Source organism: Thunnus maccoyii, chromosome 9 (genome assembly GCF_910596095.1).
Source record: "Thunnus maccoyii chromosome 9, fThuMac1.1, whole genome shotgun sequence".
In the NCBI taxonomy this organism is placed as follows: domain Eukaryota; kingdom Metazoa; phylum Chordata; class Actinopteri; order Scombriformes; family Scombridae; genus Thunnus; species Thunnus maccoyii.
Window position 1 is genome coordinate 10,885,540 of NC_056541.1, and position 18,788 is coordinate 10,904,327.

At 39.2% G+C, this 18,788-nt stretch overlaps 2 protein-coding genes across 7 annotated transcripts; both read left to right on the plus strand.

Annotated features, from left to right (window-relative positions):
• Positions 1-494: 494 nt before the first annotated feature.
• Positions 495-18,072, plus strand: LOC121903969 (zinc finger protein OZF-like). Of its 6 annotated transcripts, XM_042421429.1 has the most exons (3): positions 1,192-1,537; positions 2,276-2,385; positions 16,757-18,072. In XM_042421429.1, the coding sequence occupies exons 1-3, from the start codon at positions 1,366-1,368 to the stop codon at positions 17,597-17,599; spliced, it is 1,125 nt and encodes a 374-aa protein (XP_042277363.1). In that variant the 5' UTR covers positions 1,192-1,365; the 3' UTR covers positions 17,600-18,072. The 6 variants fall into 6 exon arrangements, 3 of the variants coding, with proteins under 3 accessions (XP_042277362.1, XP_042277363.1, XP_042277365.1); XM_042421428.1 differs by lacking the exon at positions 16,757-18,072 and having other exon boundaries at positions 495-1,537; positions 2,276-4,669; XR_006098153.1 differs by lacking the exons at positions 1,192-1,537; positions 2,276-2,385 and adding an exon at positions 14,597-14,892 and having other exon boundaries at positions 15,970-16,801.
• Positions 7,166-12,522, plus strand: LOC121903974 (zinc finger protein 391-like). The gene is made up of 2 exons (XM_042421435.1): positions 7,166-7,466; positions 10,365-12,522. Exons 1-2 carry the CDS (start codon positions 7,295-7,297, stop codon positions 11,504-11,506), a joined length of 1,314 nt encoding a protein of 437 aa, XP_042277369.1. The 5' UTR covers positions 7,166-7,294; the 3' UTR covers positions 11,507-12,522.
• Positions 18,073-18,788: the final 716 nt, after the last annotated feature.

The following is an 18,788-nucleotide window of genomic DNA, read 5'->3' on the forward strand; positions in this document are numbered from 1 at the left end:
TTTCAGAAACATTTTTATTGTACTGTTTAGCTGTAATTTCAGAAAGTTTGTGATGTGGCCACCATCTTGGAAATGGACATGGAGGACAGGGAGGGATTCACATGCAATAACATGCACGCTCACATGCAAGCGTGGCCGGACTGGCTACCAAAAAAAGAACAGAGAAGCTTGAATAACAACACACACAGAGGGAGTGTGACTTCATTCACTGCTCAGGTCACCATTACTCCACTATATCCTTACATAACAAATAGTTGTTTGCTGACATCCAGTGAGGCTGGAAAAGAAGGACAAGGATAGGGAGTTTATTTATAATTTACATACCATACAGGCATATATTGATAGTTACCACAGTTACATCTAGATCTACACAGATTCATCAAAGAGTGTAGTTAATAAAGTAGGAGTAGCATTTATTGTTCCATCTCAAAATAGGGAAAAGGATCAGTGAGGAATTTAGTAGTTTACAGTGGATAAAAGATACAAGACCATTGAGTAATCATTTGTTCAGATTCAAGCTTGTCACTAACCACTTTATAGTACGGTTATTCAGACAACAGACCAGACATTTTGATAGAAGTACAACAAACATTATGTAGAATTCAAATGATGGGTTTTACAGTAATATTTTTATGGGTACTGGCACATATTGGTATCAAGGGAAATGAAATGGCAGATAAGGTTGCAAAGGAGGCCACAAACAATAATCATATTGATTTGGCAGTTCCCTTCAGCAAGACAGAAATCAAGAGCATTATTAAGCAGAGTTTGAAGGAAAGGTGGCAAAAGCAATGGGAGGAAGAGAAGAAAGGATGATGGTTTTACAGAGTTCATAGGATATCGGGGGAAATGAGGTGTGCAGGAAGGAACAGAAGAGAGGCGAGGAATAGGTAAACATAATAAGGCAGATATAAATGCTGTGGGAAAGAAGAGACAGTAGAGCATGTTATGCTACACTGCGAGGAATATGAGGTAGAGAGAAGGCATCTGATTCAAAACCTCAAAAAGATAACAGTAAACTTTTACCAAATAGATATTCTTCAAAAAAAAAACCTCAAGAAATGAGCGTTATGGAATCCTATTTCAGTATCTTAGTCAAACTAATTTGATTGAGAAGATATTATAAGATATATAAGTTCTTTATGAATATTGTAAATACTAGACATTCTGATCCACAGTCCTTCCCAGTTGGTAGCGGTAAGGCGCCAATTCGTTGTTTGCCAACCGCTAATAAACCTCAAAACAGAAGAAGAAGAAGAACATCCAGCGGAAGTAAACAACAAAGGAGCTAGTCACGTTAGCTAATTGGTGTCCTATGCGTGGAAGAAGTCTCTCAGCAGGACAATGAGACGTGATTAAGCAACAATGTCTTCAGTTGAGTGTTTGAGAGAGTTAATCAACGAGCGACTAACTGCTGCTGCTGAAGAAATATTCGTAGTTTTTCAAAAAACTATCGTCGAGTACGAGGATGAGATCGATCGTCAACGCAGACTGCTGGATATCGTTTGGAAACCCGAAATAAAGTTACACAGGATAGGTATGTAAAATCTTAATTATTTTTTAAACATAAAACAAAGGAATCAGCGTTATACCACTGCAGTGGTTAAAGTATATAACAGTTACTTGTAATTATTTGCTCGGATGTTTACGACGCTGAAGTTAGCTTCTGATTCAGGTTTAAGGGAAAAGTTGAGGGGAAAGTTAAGGGAAACATAAATAATGATATTTAGCGGCTGATTCTCCGTTTTTGCACCACTTAGACTTGTGAAAAACTGTTCGACATCGTAGTAAAAGCCTTAACGTTGTTTAAATCCACTGTCAGATTTGTGAAACACTTATTTAGATTTTGAAAAAGATTTAACAAATCTTAAGTACAGTGGCTTCTGATCTGGACTTCGTCTAATGCGGTCTGGATGGAGAAATATCAGTGAACTCGTCCTTTTTTATGTTTTAATTAACAAAATAAAGTACGGAAGCCCTGAAAGGCAAGCGAGAATTTTTTTTTTTCTGGAGATCCAATTTCTAAGTCTGATCTTAATTCTTTTCTCTCTTGTGTTCAAGAGTTAGGGACAAGTGAAAAAAAAAGTTTTGCCAGGATAATCTTTCCAAGTTCCATTAAAAAAAAATGCTTATAAACCTTTTATAAAGGGCACCCTTTATAACAGCACCCTTTAATTAAAGCCATTAATTAATGCTTTTAAACCTTTTATAAAGGATGCCTTATCAAAAAGTGGCACCTCATTTTTTCTTCATCCTTTCCCCTTTGTCCCTCCAGAGCTCCCACAGCAACATGTCTGTAAGGAGGAGGAGGTTCTCGTTGACCAGCAGCTCTGTAACCAGGAGAGGAACTTCAGTCTGGACCAAGAGGACCCAGAGCCTCCACAGATTAAAGAGGAACAGGAGGAGCTCTACACCAGTCTGGACGCAGAACAAGTGGTGCTGAAGCAGGAGACTGAAACCTTCATGTTGACTCCTACTTTTGAGGAAGGTGACAACAATAAAGACCAGACTCTGGACTTGAGTCCTGATGAAACTCACAACTCTAATGTAGCTGCGAGCCAAGATCGAAAAGGAGGCAAGCATGAAGACTTAGGATCAACTAGAAATGCACAGCTGAAACCGAATAAGAGACTTGACAAAAGCAAAAGTCACATTAAGAATGAAGACAACTCTAACTCATTAAAGATTCACAGTAATACTTATACAGGGAAAAAGTCTTTAAAATGCGATAGTTGTGGGAAAACTTTTAAGTGCAAGTCCAAATTGCACACACATATGAGAGTCCACACAGGTGAGAAGCCGTTCTCATGTAACACCTGTGGGAGAAGATTTAGTGAAAAGGCAAAAGTAAATAGGCATATGAGAACACACACAGGTGAGAAGCCGCATTCATGTAACAGTTGTGAAAAAAGATTCTCTCGACTGGGTGCATTAAAAGTGCATATGAGGGTCCACACAGGTGAGAAGCCGTACCCCTGCAACACCTGTGGGAAAACATTCTCTCAGCTGGACACATTAAAAGTGCATTTGAGAATCCACACAGGTGAGAAGCCGTATCCCTGCAACACCTGTGGGAAAAGATTCTCTTATTTGGGTGCATTAAAAGTGCATATGAGAGTCCACACAGGTGAGAAGCCGTACTCCTGCAACACCTGTGGGAAAACATTCTCTCAGCTGGACACATTAAAAGTACATTTGAGAATCCACACAGGTGAGAAGCCGTATCCCTGCAACACTTGTGGGAAAAGATTCTCTCATCTGGAAACATTAAAAGTGCATATGAGGATCCACACAGGTGAGAAGCCGTACCCATGTAACACATGTGAGAAAAAATTCTCTGATCTGGGCTCATTAAAAGTGCATATGAGAATACACACAGGCGTGAAACCGTACCCCTGCAAAATCTGTGGGAAAAGATTTAATGAGAAGACGACCATGAAAAGGCATATAAGAATACACACAGGGGAGAAGCCGTACAGTTGCAAAACTTGTGGGAAAGATTTCAAACGTAGATATAACTTGAAGATCCACATGAGAATACACGCAGTGGGAAATGATTCTGTCAGATGTCAGACTTGAAAAGGCACATAAGAATTCATCCAGATGAGAAACAGTCTCATTGCAAAACATTAGGGAGAGCTTTGTGGTGACTTTACAATGTACATGAGAAGAACCTACTACAATATGGAAAAACTTGTCATATGTCTGAATTGGAAAAGCATATGAATCCCCACAAACTAGTAGCCTTGTATTTGTGAAACGTTGCAGAGGATTCAGTTGTAGTGATTCATGGATAAAACACACAAGAACACATGATTGCAGCACATGTTGACAAAAAACAATAGATAAAGAGGACAAACAATTGAGCTGAAACTCTTGTAGGCAAGTGTTCACCATTATATTTATAAATGAATGTAAAATATTCTCCATGAAGAAGAGTTCAGAATCTCTTCATGGAAGTTGTGCATTGTCAACAGTGTAATTAAGTGTTGTTAAACTAAACCCTTGTTTTTTTTTATTATTCATGTTACTGTAACTACTAATGTTACTGTTCACAAGACCATTTTATTGACAAAGTTATGGTGCGATGTTGGTGGTCAAATATGGTGCCAGTGTTATAGTTTTAAAAAACGAGAATTGATATTTATGAAGTATTTCAGAATAGTCCAGGTACTACACGTAATACTTGATATTTACAAATTAAGCTTCCTATAGGCTACACCTTTCCAGGAAATCAGAGTTTACATTTGAGAGTGATCGACATTGCTGTTTTATTTTACCATATAAGTCACAGTAGATTAGAATTTGTTTTGGCTAAAATCACAACTTCACAATCACAACCAATAGAGCAGGGTTGTGAATTAATTTATTTATTTTCGGTACTTCCCTAAACTTGAGCTGTAGGATTGTTTTAGATAGTTTCTACAAATGTTAATGATTAACGTGTTAAATGATTTTTCTTTTTTTTTTTTTTCTATTGTCATACACTACTTCTGTCATGTGAGTGGATTATGAGCTCTCTGATGTTGAAACAAAAAAACCTCTATTGCTGTTGGCTCACTTAAGTTTTCATATTACCAACTAGAATATTCTTGTCTAAAGTGTTTGTTTTTTTTTTTTTTTAATTTCATAAATTTAATGTATTTTTTCCCGGTTTAAAGGTTCTATATGTAGGAATCAGAAATTCCTTCTCATTAGTGACATCTGTGGCTGTTAAATAAGCTGTAGTCAACATCCTGGTGCTGATGTGCGTGCTCACAGCGTGAGACTGTTGTGGTTTATGTCTTTTTCCTCGCTAATACTTTTCATAATTCCATAAAAGGTCTCTAATGTTGTGTTTTGCACTATGTCTCAGCAAAGCATCTCTCACACTGCTTGCTCGTTCACACACAAACACACACACAGAGGTTTTCAGCTGCGCTGTGGCCACTGGCTGGCGAGAGCCAATCCTCACCGCCCAACTTGTACAAATATGCGAAATCAACCTCCCAAACCTGACCCGACCTGCAAACTGACAACTTTTTTTACTAACCATGTTTACTAAACACCGGTAGGCTCAGTGAGCTGTGGCCGTGCAGCAATACGCTGTGTCCAGGCAGCAATGAGCTGTGATCAGGGAGCAATGAGCTGTGGCTGGGGAGCAATGAGCTGTGGCCAGGGAGCAATGAGCTGTGGCTGGGGAGCAATGAGCTGTGGCCAGGGAGCAATGAGCTGTGGCCAGGGAGCAATGAGCTGTGGCCAGGGAGCAATGAGCTGTGGCTGGGGAGCAATGAGCTGTGGTCAGGGAGCAATGAGCTGTGGCCAGGGAGCAACATGTTGTGGCCACGCAGCAATGAGCTGTGTCTGGGCAGAAACCAGCTGTGGCCGGGGAGCAACGAACTGTAGTCAGGCTGAAACCAGCTGTGGTTGGGGAGCAACAAGCTGTGGTCAGGCAGCAATGAGCTGTGGCCAGGGAGCAACGAGCCGTGGCCGGGGATCAATGTGTTGTGGCCATGCAGCAACGAGCTGTGGTCAGGGAGCAACAAGCTGTAGTTGAGGAGCCACTGGCTGCGCTTTTGTCGCGAAATGTGTAGTGGTTTACAGAGGGAGCTAGCTGTTTGACTAGCTGGAGAGCTAATATCTGTGTGTTGTTGTGTCGTTATGCCGGTTGTTTGTTGACGTTAGTGAGAGAGGCAAGGCTTTTGGGAATGCGCAAAAACGTCACTTCCGTTGGATCTTCCCGGAAAATCTGGCCTGGGTCATTCACATAGAAATCAGTCCACAGGCTGTTACAGACAACCGAGAAAGTTAGGGATGGTCTCATTTTTTTTTACTTTTAATACTACCCGTTCACTCATTGGCAATAAAAAATGATTAATACATGTGAATTGCTTCACAATTCTACATATAGAACCTTTAACCTCAGATAAAATGTTTGTTGTTTGCTGCTTTAGAGATGACACACAAATTGTAGAGGATGTGCTATATGGTATAGTCAACACATTTTATTAAGAATAAAATATTTTTTCATGATGGTCTTTCAGACTGATATTCCTAATTTGAATGACTGGATAATTAGGAATACTAAAGGTGTCATGAACATGAAATATTAGGAGTGCATGCAATAAATACCTAAACAAACGTAGACAACAAAATGTTTTGTTTCTGATCTCATTGCATTAATTTTAATTTTACTTTGCTTCATGAGGTGATAATATAAGTATACCAGATTCATAGTTAGATAGATGGCTTTATTAATCCCAAAGGGAAATTAAAGTGTTACCATAGCCACCAAATTGTATACAATAACTAAATAAACAAACTGAAAAATAATTAGATAAATAATAATTGATAATATAGAGACTAGAGAAATAACCATAACTATAATATATCATTTACTGAGTATACACTGCTTATTGATGTTAATATGCTATAGTACACTGTATATTAGTGCAAGTCAGGTGGATATCGATGAGGTATTGATGAGGATGATTGTTCATGGATATTAGATTGAGTGTAGATACTTGAATAATTTACTGAATGTATATACATATAATAACAGTATATACAGACAGTATTCAAAAGCTGATCAAAATATGAATCTGAAATATAACGTGATGGATAATGTAATAAAATAAAAGGTCCAGGTGAGCAGTCTGTCTTCACTGTCCTGTTCACTTCTGACACAGAGGAGAGACATTGTACAGACTGATGGCAGTTGGCAGGAATGACTTCCTGTAGACTTCCTGTGAGTGTCCTAGTTATAGTGATGAACTGCACAGGTCTATAAGTCAACATGGAAAGCTGCAATCTTTTACTCTGGTTGGCATGCTGCCTTAAATCAAGGAGTCTCCACTGCAGAAAAAGACTGAAGCTTCTACTTAACTATGCCAATAAAACGTATTACAAATTTTTGTGCAATAGATATCAAAAACTGCACAAAATGGATGAACTTAAGTGCAAGAACCTCAAACCTTTATGTAATGAATTTTCCACTTTCATGTTTGATGAGGGTATAAAATGTCAGTGAGAGGGCAAATATCAACCTGACACAGCAGACAGTTCTTATGTCTATTTTAAAGACATAAAGCTTCTGTGCAGTTACTGCTGCTTATTTATAAGCCACAGATGACACTGAGACATTTCGTTACAACAAGCGGAACGAAGAAACAAGTTCCACTGTCGGAACGAAACAGTGTAACATCCAGCGGAAGTAAACAACACAGGAGCTAGTCACGTCAGCTGATTGGTGTCCTGTGCTTGGAAGAAGTCCCTCAGCAGGACAATGATACATCTTACATGTAATTAAGCAATAATGTCTGCAGTTCAGTATTTGAGAGAGTTCATCAACGAGCGACTAACTGCTGCTGCTGAAGAAATATTCCGAGTTTTTCAAAAAACTATCGTTGAGTACGAGGAAGAGATCAATCGTCAGCGCAGACTGCTGGATATCGTTTGGAAACCAGAAATAAAGTTACACAGAATAGGTCTGTAAAACCTTAATCATTTTAACATAAAACATAGTTATATATATACATACACTTGTATGTACTTGTAATTATTTGCTCGGATGACTAAGTAGTTAAGGGGTTAGGGGGAAAAGTTGAGGGGAAAGTTAAGGGAAACATAAATAATGATATTTACACGGCTGATTCTCCGTTTTTGCACCACTTAGGCCTACACTTGTGAAAAAGTGGTAGACGTTGTAGCGAAAGACTTAGCGCTGTTTAAATCCACTCTCAGAATTGTGAAATCTTTATTTTGCTTATGACAATAAAAAAAGGAGATTTCACTTGCTCCATTCAGACCAGGTCTAGAACAAAAACCTCTCTCCTTAGAGTTGTTAAATCTGGACTTCAAATCACCGTATTTTAATGAGTCTCTGGAGTCTCTTTGTTAATCTAGTCCAGATTTGACAAGTACAGTGGTTTTTGATCCGGACCTGGTCTAATGTCATCTGGTTGGAGCAATATCAGTGAAACACCTTTTTTTCTCTTTGTTCAGAAGGGTGTATCTTGAACTACTTATGGAGGAAATGAGTTTTATCCCATGTCAAAGTTAGACGAAAAGACTTATTCTTGTTCTCTAGAAGGGACTTTGACATTAGATTACTCAAAAACTACACAGTTGAAGTAAGTCATAGTATTTGTGCATGTTGTCTATGTCCATTCACAAAATGAACAAAGGCTTTTGACAAGTAATGCAGTTCTTTATTTTTAAACCGCTGTTTTTTGATGAACTATGTGTCATTTAGGCTTCACTTCCTGTTGCCTGTAGGCAATACTGCATAAGTGCAACATGAATGCAGCAATACATTTACCAGAGGGCTACTGATTTTGATGGTGTGCTGGTAAATTTTGCCCAAAATATGAAACAGGTCAATACTGAGTCATAGTCAAAGCGCTACCATAGTGATAGTTATCTCCTACATGGAATGTCCAATATTCATGAAAAGGTATATCCATGTGAGTTGACCTCTGGTAAATGTATTGCTACATTAATATTATACTTATGAAGTATGGCCTATAGGCAACAATAAGTGTTGCCTAAATGATACATAGTTCATGAAATGTATACACAATTTCCAATATGTCATCTCCAGTGCCACATACTGCACACAGGGAATAATATTTAACCCATTCACACAGTGTCTGATAATCCTGAAAATTCAGAGCCGTATCAACCGACCTGCAGTAGTGATACCATGACTGCTGCTCCCTCTGTCACACGCGAGGTACAAGGGCCCATTCATAGCTGTTTGCAGCTTTAATTGTAGTTTGTTGTTGTAATGTTGTCATGTTTCTGAGGGATTCAAGATGTGCATTGGTGATCCGGTTTCTCTGTTTCCTCTTGATAGTGTTCATGTTTGAGAATGTTGACTCACATGTGTATGTGCTCACTAAGAAGGACACCACTTTTTGTACAAGTGCTTTCAAAGTGGGAACATCTTCAGATACCAAACTTGGATTTGTGGAAGACAAATAAAAATTTGTTGGTCCACTTTTTAAAAAAAAATTTCCTATGCTCACCTTGTATGGCTCATACTTTCCTTTTTTGCTCTGGCCACCTGCAGTCTGCCTAATAGTCCCCTCTCCAGTTGTTTTTTTTTCAGTTGCTGCATGCTCCGAGGATTTATTTTATTCACTTGGCACACTGTTTTGTTTCTCTCCATCTGGTTTTTTTGCACTACATGTTAGCTAGCTTGTGACCTTCCAAGAGAGTGAGCAGTGTTGCCAGACTGATGCACTTTCCACCCTTTTAAAGCTATAATATAATTATTACGCATTAAAATGTCTAAAAACAACTAGATCTATGTTATATATTTTGTTGAGTTGTGTACTTACATTATCCCAAATGTTTGCAACAATTTTCAAACCCAGAGAAATCTGTAATTTTAATCAAGGTAACGGACCGTTTCATTTGGTTGCCTGTCAGTGGCATCATACCCCTCTACCAAAGACTGTAATGCAAGATGCATGCGTCGGCGCTGTGTTTGTCTACTACAATGGCGTCTACCAAAGAGTAACTTACACACATACAAGATAATACATCTGCGTTGTGGTTGTTCCACAGAAACTGTTATAAATTGACTTTTATTCAGTTTTAAGCCACATTTTCCTGATAAATTTCGGTCGTTTTTAACTATATCTTTTAGCCAGAAGAAGGATTTTAGTTGGACATCTGGATCTTAAGTTATCAGAGAAATAAACTGGGCAAACGTTAGCAGCAGCTTGGGTAAGAGCCCCTCCAGGAAGTCCAGTGCTCACCAGACATCGTCGGAGAAATATAGATTTTTTAGGTGAAACAGCTTTAATTAGTATTTTAATGATTTTAATTTGCATGTACATTTGTTTTTGGAGAGGAGGAGACCTCTGCGGGTAATTCGGCTCCCAGTAAAAACATCCCGAACGATTAACACTGGAGTAATCCTATCCCGGTGAAGCTGGTTGTTTAACAACGAAGACAGCATACATACAGTGTTGTGTACTATATATACACTATTCATTTACACGTCCAACAGCACTTTTGTCATTGTGGAGCTTCAGGGGGCCACCAATACTGGCAACATCACAGTGAGTTAGGGTAGGTCTCAGCAGGGTTTGACAGTCCCATGTTTGTAGCCTATACTGCCTTCTTGTGTATGAATAGAATAGCTGTTTTGAGTATTTTATGAATTATGTGTATTGGCTGCATTATCATAATTATTACTTGTGCTGCGAGCTGCCAAGTAGACCTTGTTGAGCCGCAGGAGGCTTGCGAGCCTCACAATGAATAACACTGGATTACACCTTTTAATTAATGCTCATAAACCCTTTATAAAGAGTACCTTATCAGAAAGTGGTACTGCATTTTTTCTTCACCCTTTTCCCTTTTTGTCTTTCCAGAGCTCCCACAGCATCATGTCTGTAAGGTGGAGAAGGTTCTCGCTGACCAGCAGCTCTGTAACCAGGAGAGGAAATCCAGTGTGGACCAAGAGGACCGAGAGCCTCCACAGATTAAAGAGGAACAGGAGGAACCGTACACCAGTCTGGAGGGAGAACAGCTGGTACTGAAGCAGGAGACTGGAACCTTCATGTTGACTGCTACTTGTGAGGAAAGTGACAACGGTGAAGATCAGATTCTGGACTTGAGTCCTGTTGAAACTCAGAGTGCAGCAGAGAAAGAGCATGTTGTCAGCATGTCAGTTAAAAGCTCAGTGGTACCAGATCCAAACAGTGTTGACCAGCTCCTCTCTCACATCTCTCATTTAGCTGAGAGCCAAGATCACATAGGAGACAAACAAGGAGACTCAGGATCAACTAGAAATGCAGAGACAAAAGCACAGAAGAGACATGACAGAAGCAAAAATCACACTAGCAATGAAGACAGCTCTACTACATTAAAAATTCACAGTAATACTTATATAGGGAAACGATGTTTTAAATGTCACACTTGTGGGAAGTCTTTTAAGTGCAAGTACAATTTACAAACACATCTCAGATTCCATACAGGGGAGAAGCCGTACCCATGTAACACTTGTGAGAAAAGATTCTCTCAGCCGAGCGATTTAAAACTGCATATGAGAGTCCACACAGGGGAGAAGCCGTATCGCTGCAACACCTGTGGGAAAGGATTCTGTCGAATGGCAGACTTGAAAACGCACATGAGAATCCACACAGGTGAGAAACCGTACCCTTGCAACATCTGTTGGAAAAGATTTAGTGACAGGACGACTGCGAAAAGGCATATAAGAACACATACAGGGGAGAAACCGTACCCATGTAACACTTGTGGAAAAAGATTCGGGCGCATGGCATACCTGAAAAATCACATAAGAGTCCACACAGGTGAGAAGCCGTACCCATGTGACTCTTGTGAGAAAAGATTCTCTGAGCTGGGTATATTAAAAGTGCATATGAAAATCCACACAGGTGAGAAGCCGTATAATTGCGAAACTTGTGGAAAAGATTTCAGACTTGGACATCAGTTGAAGATCCACATGAGAACGCATACAGTGGGAAAAGATTCTGTCAGATGCCAGACTTGAAAAGGCACAGAGGAAATCATCCAGAGGTGAAGCCGAACATTTTCGAAAATGCAGGAGAGCTTTTAGACTTTGACTTTAGACATGAGAAGAACCTACTGCGACACAGATATGAATTGGAAAAGCACAGACTTAGTTGTAGTGATTCATGGATAAAACACACAAGAACACATAATAGCAGAACATATCAACAAAAAACAATCCATAAACAAGACAAACAATTGAGCTGTAACTTTAACTTTAGGCAAGTGTTCACCAACTGAAGAAAATACGCTTTTGCAATAGCTACATCTTTTTATATGAATGTAAAATACTCTCCATGAAGAAGAGGTCACATTGTTTTTATGTAAGTTCTACATTGTCAACGCTACCAAATTTTGTTGTCTCTTGTTTTTTTTTTCATGTTACTGTAATTACTATATGTAACTACTATGTAACTATTTTGATGTGAGCAACAGCATTTATTTAAAAGTAGGGATGTCAATGGTGAACGGCTAATAATATTTTTGACCGGTTTAGCATGTCGGTCAATAGGTTAATTGGCATACACACTCTGCTAACGGCTAGACAATTACATGTTCACAACATCAGATATTCTTTTTCAATGGATAAAGTACCGGTATAAAACTAATTTCTACACGGAGTGTATGGGTTGTTTGTAGCATTAATGTTGCTAGGCTAGCGAGTGTCTTAAAGTCTGTTTCTAGTGAGTGTGTAGAGTCAGTCAGCTCTAAAAGAGCCTTGTTAGTCCAATGTAACCTGCAGGAGTTTCTGAAGGCTCGTGTAACGTGTTTTTCTGCCACAGAGGAAATAAATTCATGACGAGTGAAAACAAGTCCAAAGCATCTTCTGACGTCTCTGCTGCAGAAACGGAATATGTCAAGCTGCCAAATACCAATGTCATAGATGATAAGGAGCTCAAAACAGGCAGTTGTATAAATGCTAACTGCTGGAGAAAATAATTTTTGGCTTGGCAGGAAAGCATGTGAGTATATAACTATACTATGATGTAAGTTATTTTCAAAAAGTAACGTTAATGTTATTTTTCCAATAACAATTATTGCAAATGGGAGGGTTGTCTTATAAACAAACCTTATATTAGGGCCTATACAATAGAGTACTAACACTATGCTGTACCACATTTAAAACAAGCACATAGCTGCCATGTCCCAGGATAGGCTCGCACTCACAACTAAAGATCCTGTTGCTGCTAGCCGGGGAGAGAAAGTGTTATGCGCGCTGGTCTGAGGCCATCACCCAGTTGGTGTGCCAAATGATTGAGACAGATATACTTTTAATCAGTGTGGTAGAGGGTGAGGGATTAAAAGAGCTAGTTTGGTACCTCAAGCCCGAGTACGTTATGCCATTGAGAGTTGCTGTGCATTGAAAACACTTTGAGGAGAAGAAGGATGAGCTAAAAGTCCGGCTAACCAGGGCAGACAAGCTAACTCTGACCACCGACTGCTGGACAGCTCTCACAAATGAAAGCTACATCACAACTTTTCTTAAAAATGAACTGGTTAGTTACCAAAACTGACATCCATATTTAGAAGAATAATAATCCTCCAAATCTTGAAAACATCTTTGTTTCAAAATGAGTGCACAGTAGTGGCTGTCAAAGTAATGGTGCCAAATGGTGTGGCTTCAAAAAAACGGGTCTGCATTTATGTTTTTCAGGATCATTTCTAGAATTTGTGTTTTGAGTTAAACAAGGACTTAAATCCACATAGAATGACTGTCATCACTGTTTTATTTTACCATATAATATATCCCAGTAAATTTGAGTTTGGCCTTGCTAAAATAATAACTTAGACAAACAACAGAGCTGATTGGTATTTATTTGTTTTCAGCACTTCTCTAAACTTGAACTGTTGGATTCTGTTAAATTGTTTCTAGAAATGTTAATTATTGACCTTAATTTTCTTATTTTCTATTTTCATACACTACATCAGTTATGTGAGTGGATTGTGAGCTCTCTGATGTTGAAACCATCTAGTGCTGTTGGCTCATTTGAGTTTTCATACTGCCAACTAGAGTCTTCTTGTCTGGAGAGATCTTTTTCAATTTCATAATTTTTATATATTTTTTGGTTAGTTTAACTTGAGATAAGGTGTACCTTGGTGACCCACTGGCAAAGATGCATGCCATAAATAACTGCACCGCCCGCTGTTTGAATCTGGCAGCAGATCTATGTTGTATGTCACCCCCCACCCCTCAATCTTTGCTTCTTGTCATCTCTTCACTGTCCCTATAATAAAGGCATAAAAAGACCCCCCAAAATATATATTAAAAAAAATAACTACAGATAAAATGTGCATCGTTTGCTGTTTTAGAGATGAGGCACACAAATTGTAGATGATACGCTACATGGTGTTGTCGACGCAGCCGAAGAAGACACAATACCAATATACTCAACTTCAAGTTTCACCATAGTACTCACACAAACAAAAGTCTTTCAAATGTGACACTTGTGGGAAAGATTTCAAGTATATTAACTCACTGAAAAGACACCAGAGAATCCACACAGGTGAGAAAAGATTGTGGGAAAAGATTTTGCAAAGTTTCTGAAAAGGGCGTCCAATGGATGCAATCACCATCACTTGTGTGATCCTGCAATTACCATTTACACTGAGCTGACCTCTATATGTAGACATACTTACCACACATACTTACAGAACAGATACCTTTAAAAACATTTCTCTAAAGAAAAAATGTTGCAGTTTTTATACAGTTCTCACTTATTTGTATTTTTTAACACTGCAATGTCTACATTTTTCTATTTTATTTTAGGTTATCTTTATTCTTCTTTCTGTTTATGGATGTGTGTGTGTGTGTGTGTGTGTGTGTGTATGTGTGTATGAAGCAAAATCACAATTCTGGTTTGTAATTTTAAAGTAATTTTACCTATTCTTACTGCATATATGATCACAGTGTTGCAATGTGACACATTATGTTTACACATTTCTTTATTCTAGTAGATCTTTATTCATAGTATGTGCATTTTTTTTGTTTTTATTTCACACTTGCTTTGGCAATATAAACGTGTTTCCCATGCCAATAAATCCCCTTTATACTCCGGTACAGTAAGGGGCGGTGTGCACCTTTTATATGGATTTATAACCCAATGAATTAAAGTCAGAGAAGAAGAACGGCCATTGGTCGTTTATTCTTCGGTCCATCCTTTGAGTCGTTGCTTGTTAAGTATAATTTGATGAAAATGTCGTCGGTTCAGTGTTTGAGAAAGTTTGTCAACGAGCGACTAACTGCTGCAGCTGAAGAAATATTCGGGGTTTTTGAAAAAACTATCGTCGAGTACGAGGAAGAGATCGTCCGTCAGCGCAGACTGCTGGATATCCTTTTGAAGCCTGAGATAAAGCTTCACAGGACAGGTGTGGAAAAATCTCCCTGTTCACAATGAGCTATTTTATCAAATGAGGATGGGATATTCTCTAGTTCTATTTTAATGCATAGCTGGGAGAAAAAGTTTTATCTTGCGTGTTAATACTAAACGACTGTCCTCTTTGTTATTCATGGAGACTGCATGGCCATATTAAACTGTTAGAGGGACCCGGGGCAAAAATCTACTGTGGGCCCCTGGAGTGATTCCCCAAAACCCCAACTGCAGTCCACAATGTGCCCCCAATGCAATAGCCCCAGCTTGTGTCTCTTATGTATTAGTGTTACACTCAAGTCATAGATAAAATTCAGGACAGGAGGAGGTCATATACATGATAACAACACCTAATCCGGATTTGGAGACAAACTATGTTGCAAAAAGGCTTGATAAGACAATATAAGCTGTGACACCTTAATTTGGAGCAGATAAGAGTGCAGTAATAATGTAGAATAATTGACAAAAATGTAGTTTTTCAGTGAGTGGCACTGAGACCGAAAAGTGGCTGATGGTATGCCACTCCTAGTCCAGTGGCATATGCTGTTTCTTACAGTGGTATGTTACTGCTCTCAGATAGTGTGTCGCTTGTTTCCAACGACACTGTTGTCAGGTGCCGCTTGAGACTGGCACACCAGTACCGCCCCCTGATACTTTCAATTAAAATTTCAATTAAAATTTCAAATTAATGACCTCATTTTTCAATAAGCAGTGTTGCAAATGTACATATTTACTTATTTGTATCATTATTGACAATGTACCGCATCATTGTAAATGCCTCCTATATAAATGAAAGTTAAGCAACTTATGTCTTTTTTGTTGTTGGATAATATGCTTAACTGTAGTCAGTGTGACCAATTGATAGCTATAACCATCAAACTAAGTAAAGGCAATGTAATATTTGAATTTATATAATACGATCAATTAGATGTGATCGCGGGAACATCAGCCATGCATACGTATGGCATGTTATTAATGTTTTACCATGAATGCTTAAAGCTGCAGTAGGCAAGTTGAACATACACAATGCAAAACCTACTGCTTCTCTCTCTACTGCCTTGTATCACTCCGCCAGCAGCCTTCCCTTTCAGGCTCCCCCCTCCTCTTCCCACAGCCTGTTCCCCGGTGCACAGTCCCACCAGTACAGCAGCGGCAGTATGAAGATTGAGACTGTCATGGAGAAGCTGCAGCAGCAACATGCAGCATGACTGGCCCTGGAGGAGAAGCTCCAGCAGGCGGATAAGGAGAAAGACCTCCGCTCCATGGAGGAGTCCCAGATACACCAACAAGCCCCTGTTGCTGTGATTGGCTAGTTACATGCTAGCTAAACCTGATTAGTTGTTTGATTCAGACCGAGTCCAGTTTTTAAAAAAAACTAAATACAAAGGGACGGCACTCACAGACACACATTTTTTTAAGGAACCCTTCAATTAAATATTGTTAGTGACATGCAGTGGTCATAATTAGTTATTTCAGCAGTTTCAGAAGAGATATGTCAGTAAGAAATGGCATATGATTGATATGGTTATTTAAGCATTCATGGTGAAAAATGAATAGTTATTATAGTTTAATCTAATTAGATGGATTAATCATTTGGTTTGGTCATAGTCCAAAACCTATTACGATATTCAGTTTGTTGTCACATAAGACAAGGAAAGGCAGAACCTCACAAATGAGATAAGTAGATGCCAGGATTCAGATAACATTTGGTACTCTTGTTTGATTATCATTATTATTTTTTAAATCATTTCACTTTTCTCTTGGCTACCACTAAGACTACTTTGTCTTTGTCTTTCCCTTCAGAGTACTGTAACCAGGAGAGGAACTCCAGTGTGGACCAAGAGGACCCAGAGCCTCCACAGATTAAAGAGGAACAGGAGGAACTCTGCACCAGTCTGGAGGGAGAGCAGCTGGTACTGAAGCAGGAGACTGAAAACTTTATCTTGACTCCTGCGTCTGCGGGAAGTGACCAGACTCTGTTTTTGGATCCTGGCAAAAATCAGTGTGCATCAGGGACACAGCTTCCAGCTAATATCTGTAGCAGTCGGCTAAAAAACGAAAGTTCTCCAGTACCAGAGCCAAATAGTGACCACCAGCTCCTCTCTGGCAACGCTAATGTAGCTGAGAACCAAGATCACAAAAGAGACAACAGTGGGGAAGCAAGATCTGCTAAACATGCTAGAAGGACTAGAGCAACTAGAAGCACCAAAACGTCAAATGCTCCCGAGAAAACCCAGAGTGATGAAAAGCCTTTCAAATGTAAGACTTGTGATAAAGAATTCAAGCAGAAGATCACTTTGAACAGACACATGAAAACTCACACTGGGAAACTGCCTTACGCATGCAGAGTCTGTGGAAGGTATTTCCGCTTTAGACTGAACCGAGACCAGCACACTAGAAGCCACATAGGCACAAAGATTTGCGGCACTTGTGGGCAAACTTTCAACAACAGCACAGACTTCACAACGCACATGAAGATTCACATTCGAGAGCTTCACGCCTGCGAATTCTGCGGAAAGAAGTTTGCCCTCACCTCGTATTTGATAAAACATCTCCGCGTGCATACGGGGAAGAGACCTTATGAATGTCTTCACTGCAACAAAAACTTTCGTATCAGATCAGATTTGACATTACACAGTGTGTTTTGTAGAGTAGCAGCAGCAAGAGAAAGAGCCAAAATACTTAGTAAAAACAGTAGCTCTTGAAGCCTCAACAGAAGTGCTGTTGCTCCCTGAATGTGATTGTTTTTTTTTCTTCTCGAAAATAAAATGTTTAGGTGTTAGCGAGTATAGTTACTTATAGTTGATTGCATAGACTGACTACTGATGGCGAGTTTGGACAGTATATATATTTGCATGTGTGTATAAATAATATGTTTATATACCAAGCAGCAACTATCACGGTTTGAGGCTGAAGCCAAAGTGGTACTATGAAGTGCATTGTCGCCGATGTCCGATAGATGTTGGCTCCAATCGATTCCCATTCAAAAAGTGTCAACTTCTCTCTACACGTACTGACTTAATCTTTTTTTTTTCTTCCAACAAGTCATTATTGTCTTAATGACATGCCCCCTCAGCCCCCTCAGTCATCCCGCCACCTGGCGGAGATTTGAGGGTGGCTGTCACAGCTGTCAATCATGATGTCATACCCCTTTTTTAATATTGTCAAACAACTAATTTAACTAAGTTTAAAACAAACTTATCAGAAAAATGAGCGCCTGAAAGTACATCAGCGTGTTAAGAACATCCTAAAATGACAGAAACTATCTTTGGAAAAAATGTATTTGACATGCACAGCAAGTATTAGGCCAGGTGTGCACCGCTTGGTGTTCCAAGTAAGCTAGGTCCCAGGTAGCAGGGGTGTTTCTAGAGCATGAAAGGCAACAGAAAGGCAGCTTGGATTCTGAGCCATGTTTGTCTGCTACTGGAGCCAGACAATCAACGTTTTGGCAAAAGGGAGTAATGGAGCTAAAGGAGGGACAAGCGAGTGGCAACTGCCACTGCTGACTTTGATAAATTGAGACACCTGTCACTCGAACGAATATGCCCCAAAACATGGGACAGTGACTCAGATTAAAAGGAGTGAATGGAGATCTAGGGATCAAATATGCTAACAGCAATAAAAAGGACACTTTAAAAAATCAACAGCAAAATCTCTTTCTAGAGGCAATGTTCCAGTCACTGTAGCAAACCCACAGACCTCACTGTGAACTGTTTTCACTGAAACTGCTCTACTGAAGAAATAGTCCCTACAAACTCTCAAAATACAATGTTCTGAGAATTGGTAATAAGAACAATGTTTCCTACAGAGCCATCAAAGTCACAAAAGGTTGTTTTTTTTTTCGTTCTTGTGCTCACAAGATTTTTGATCTATGTTGTTGTGTCCTTGTGAACA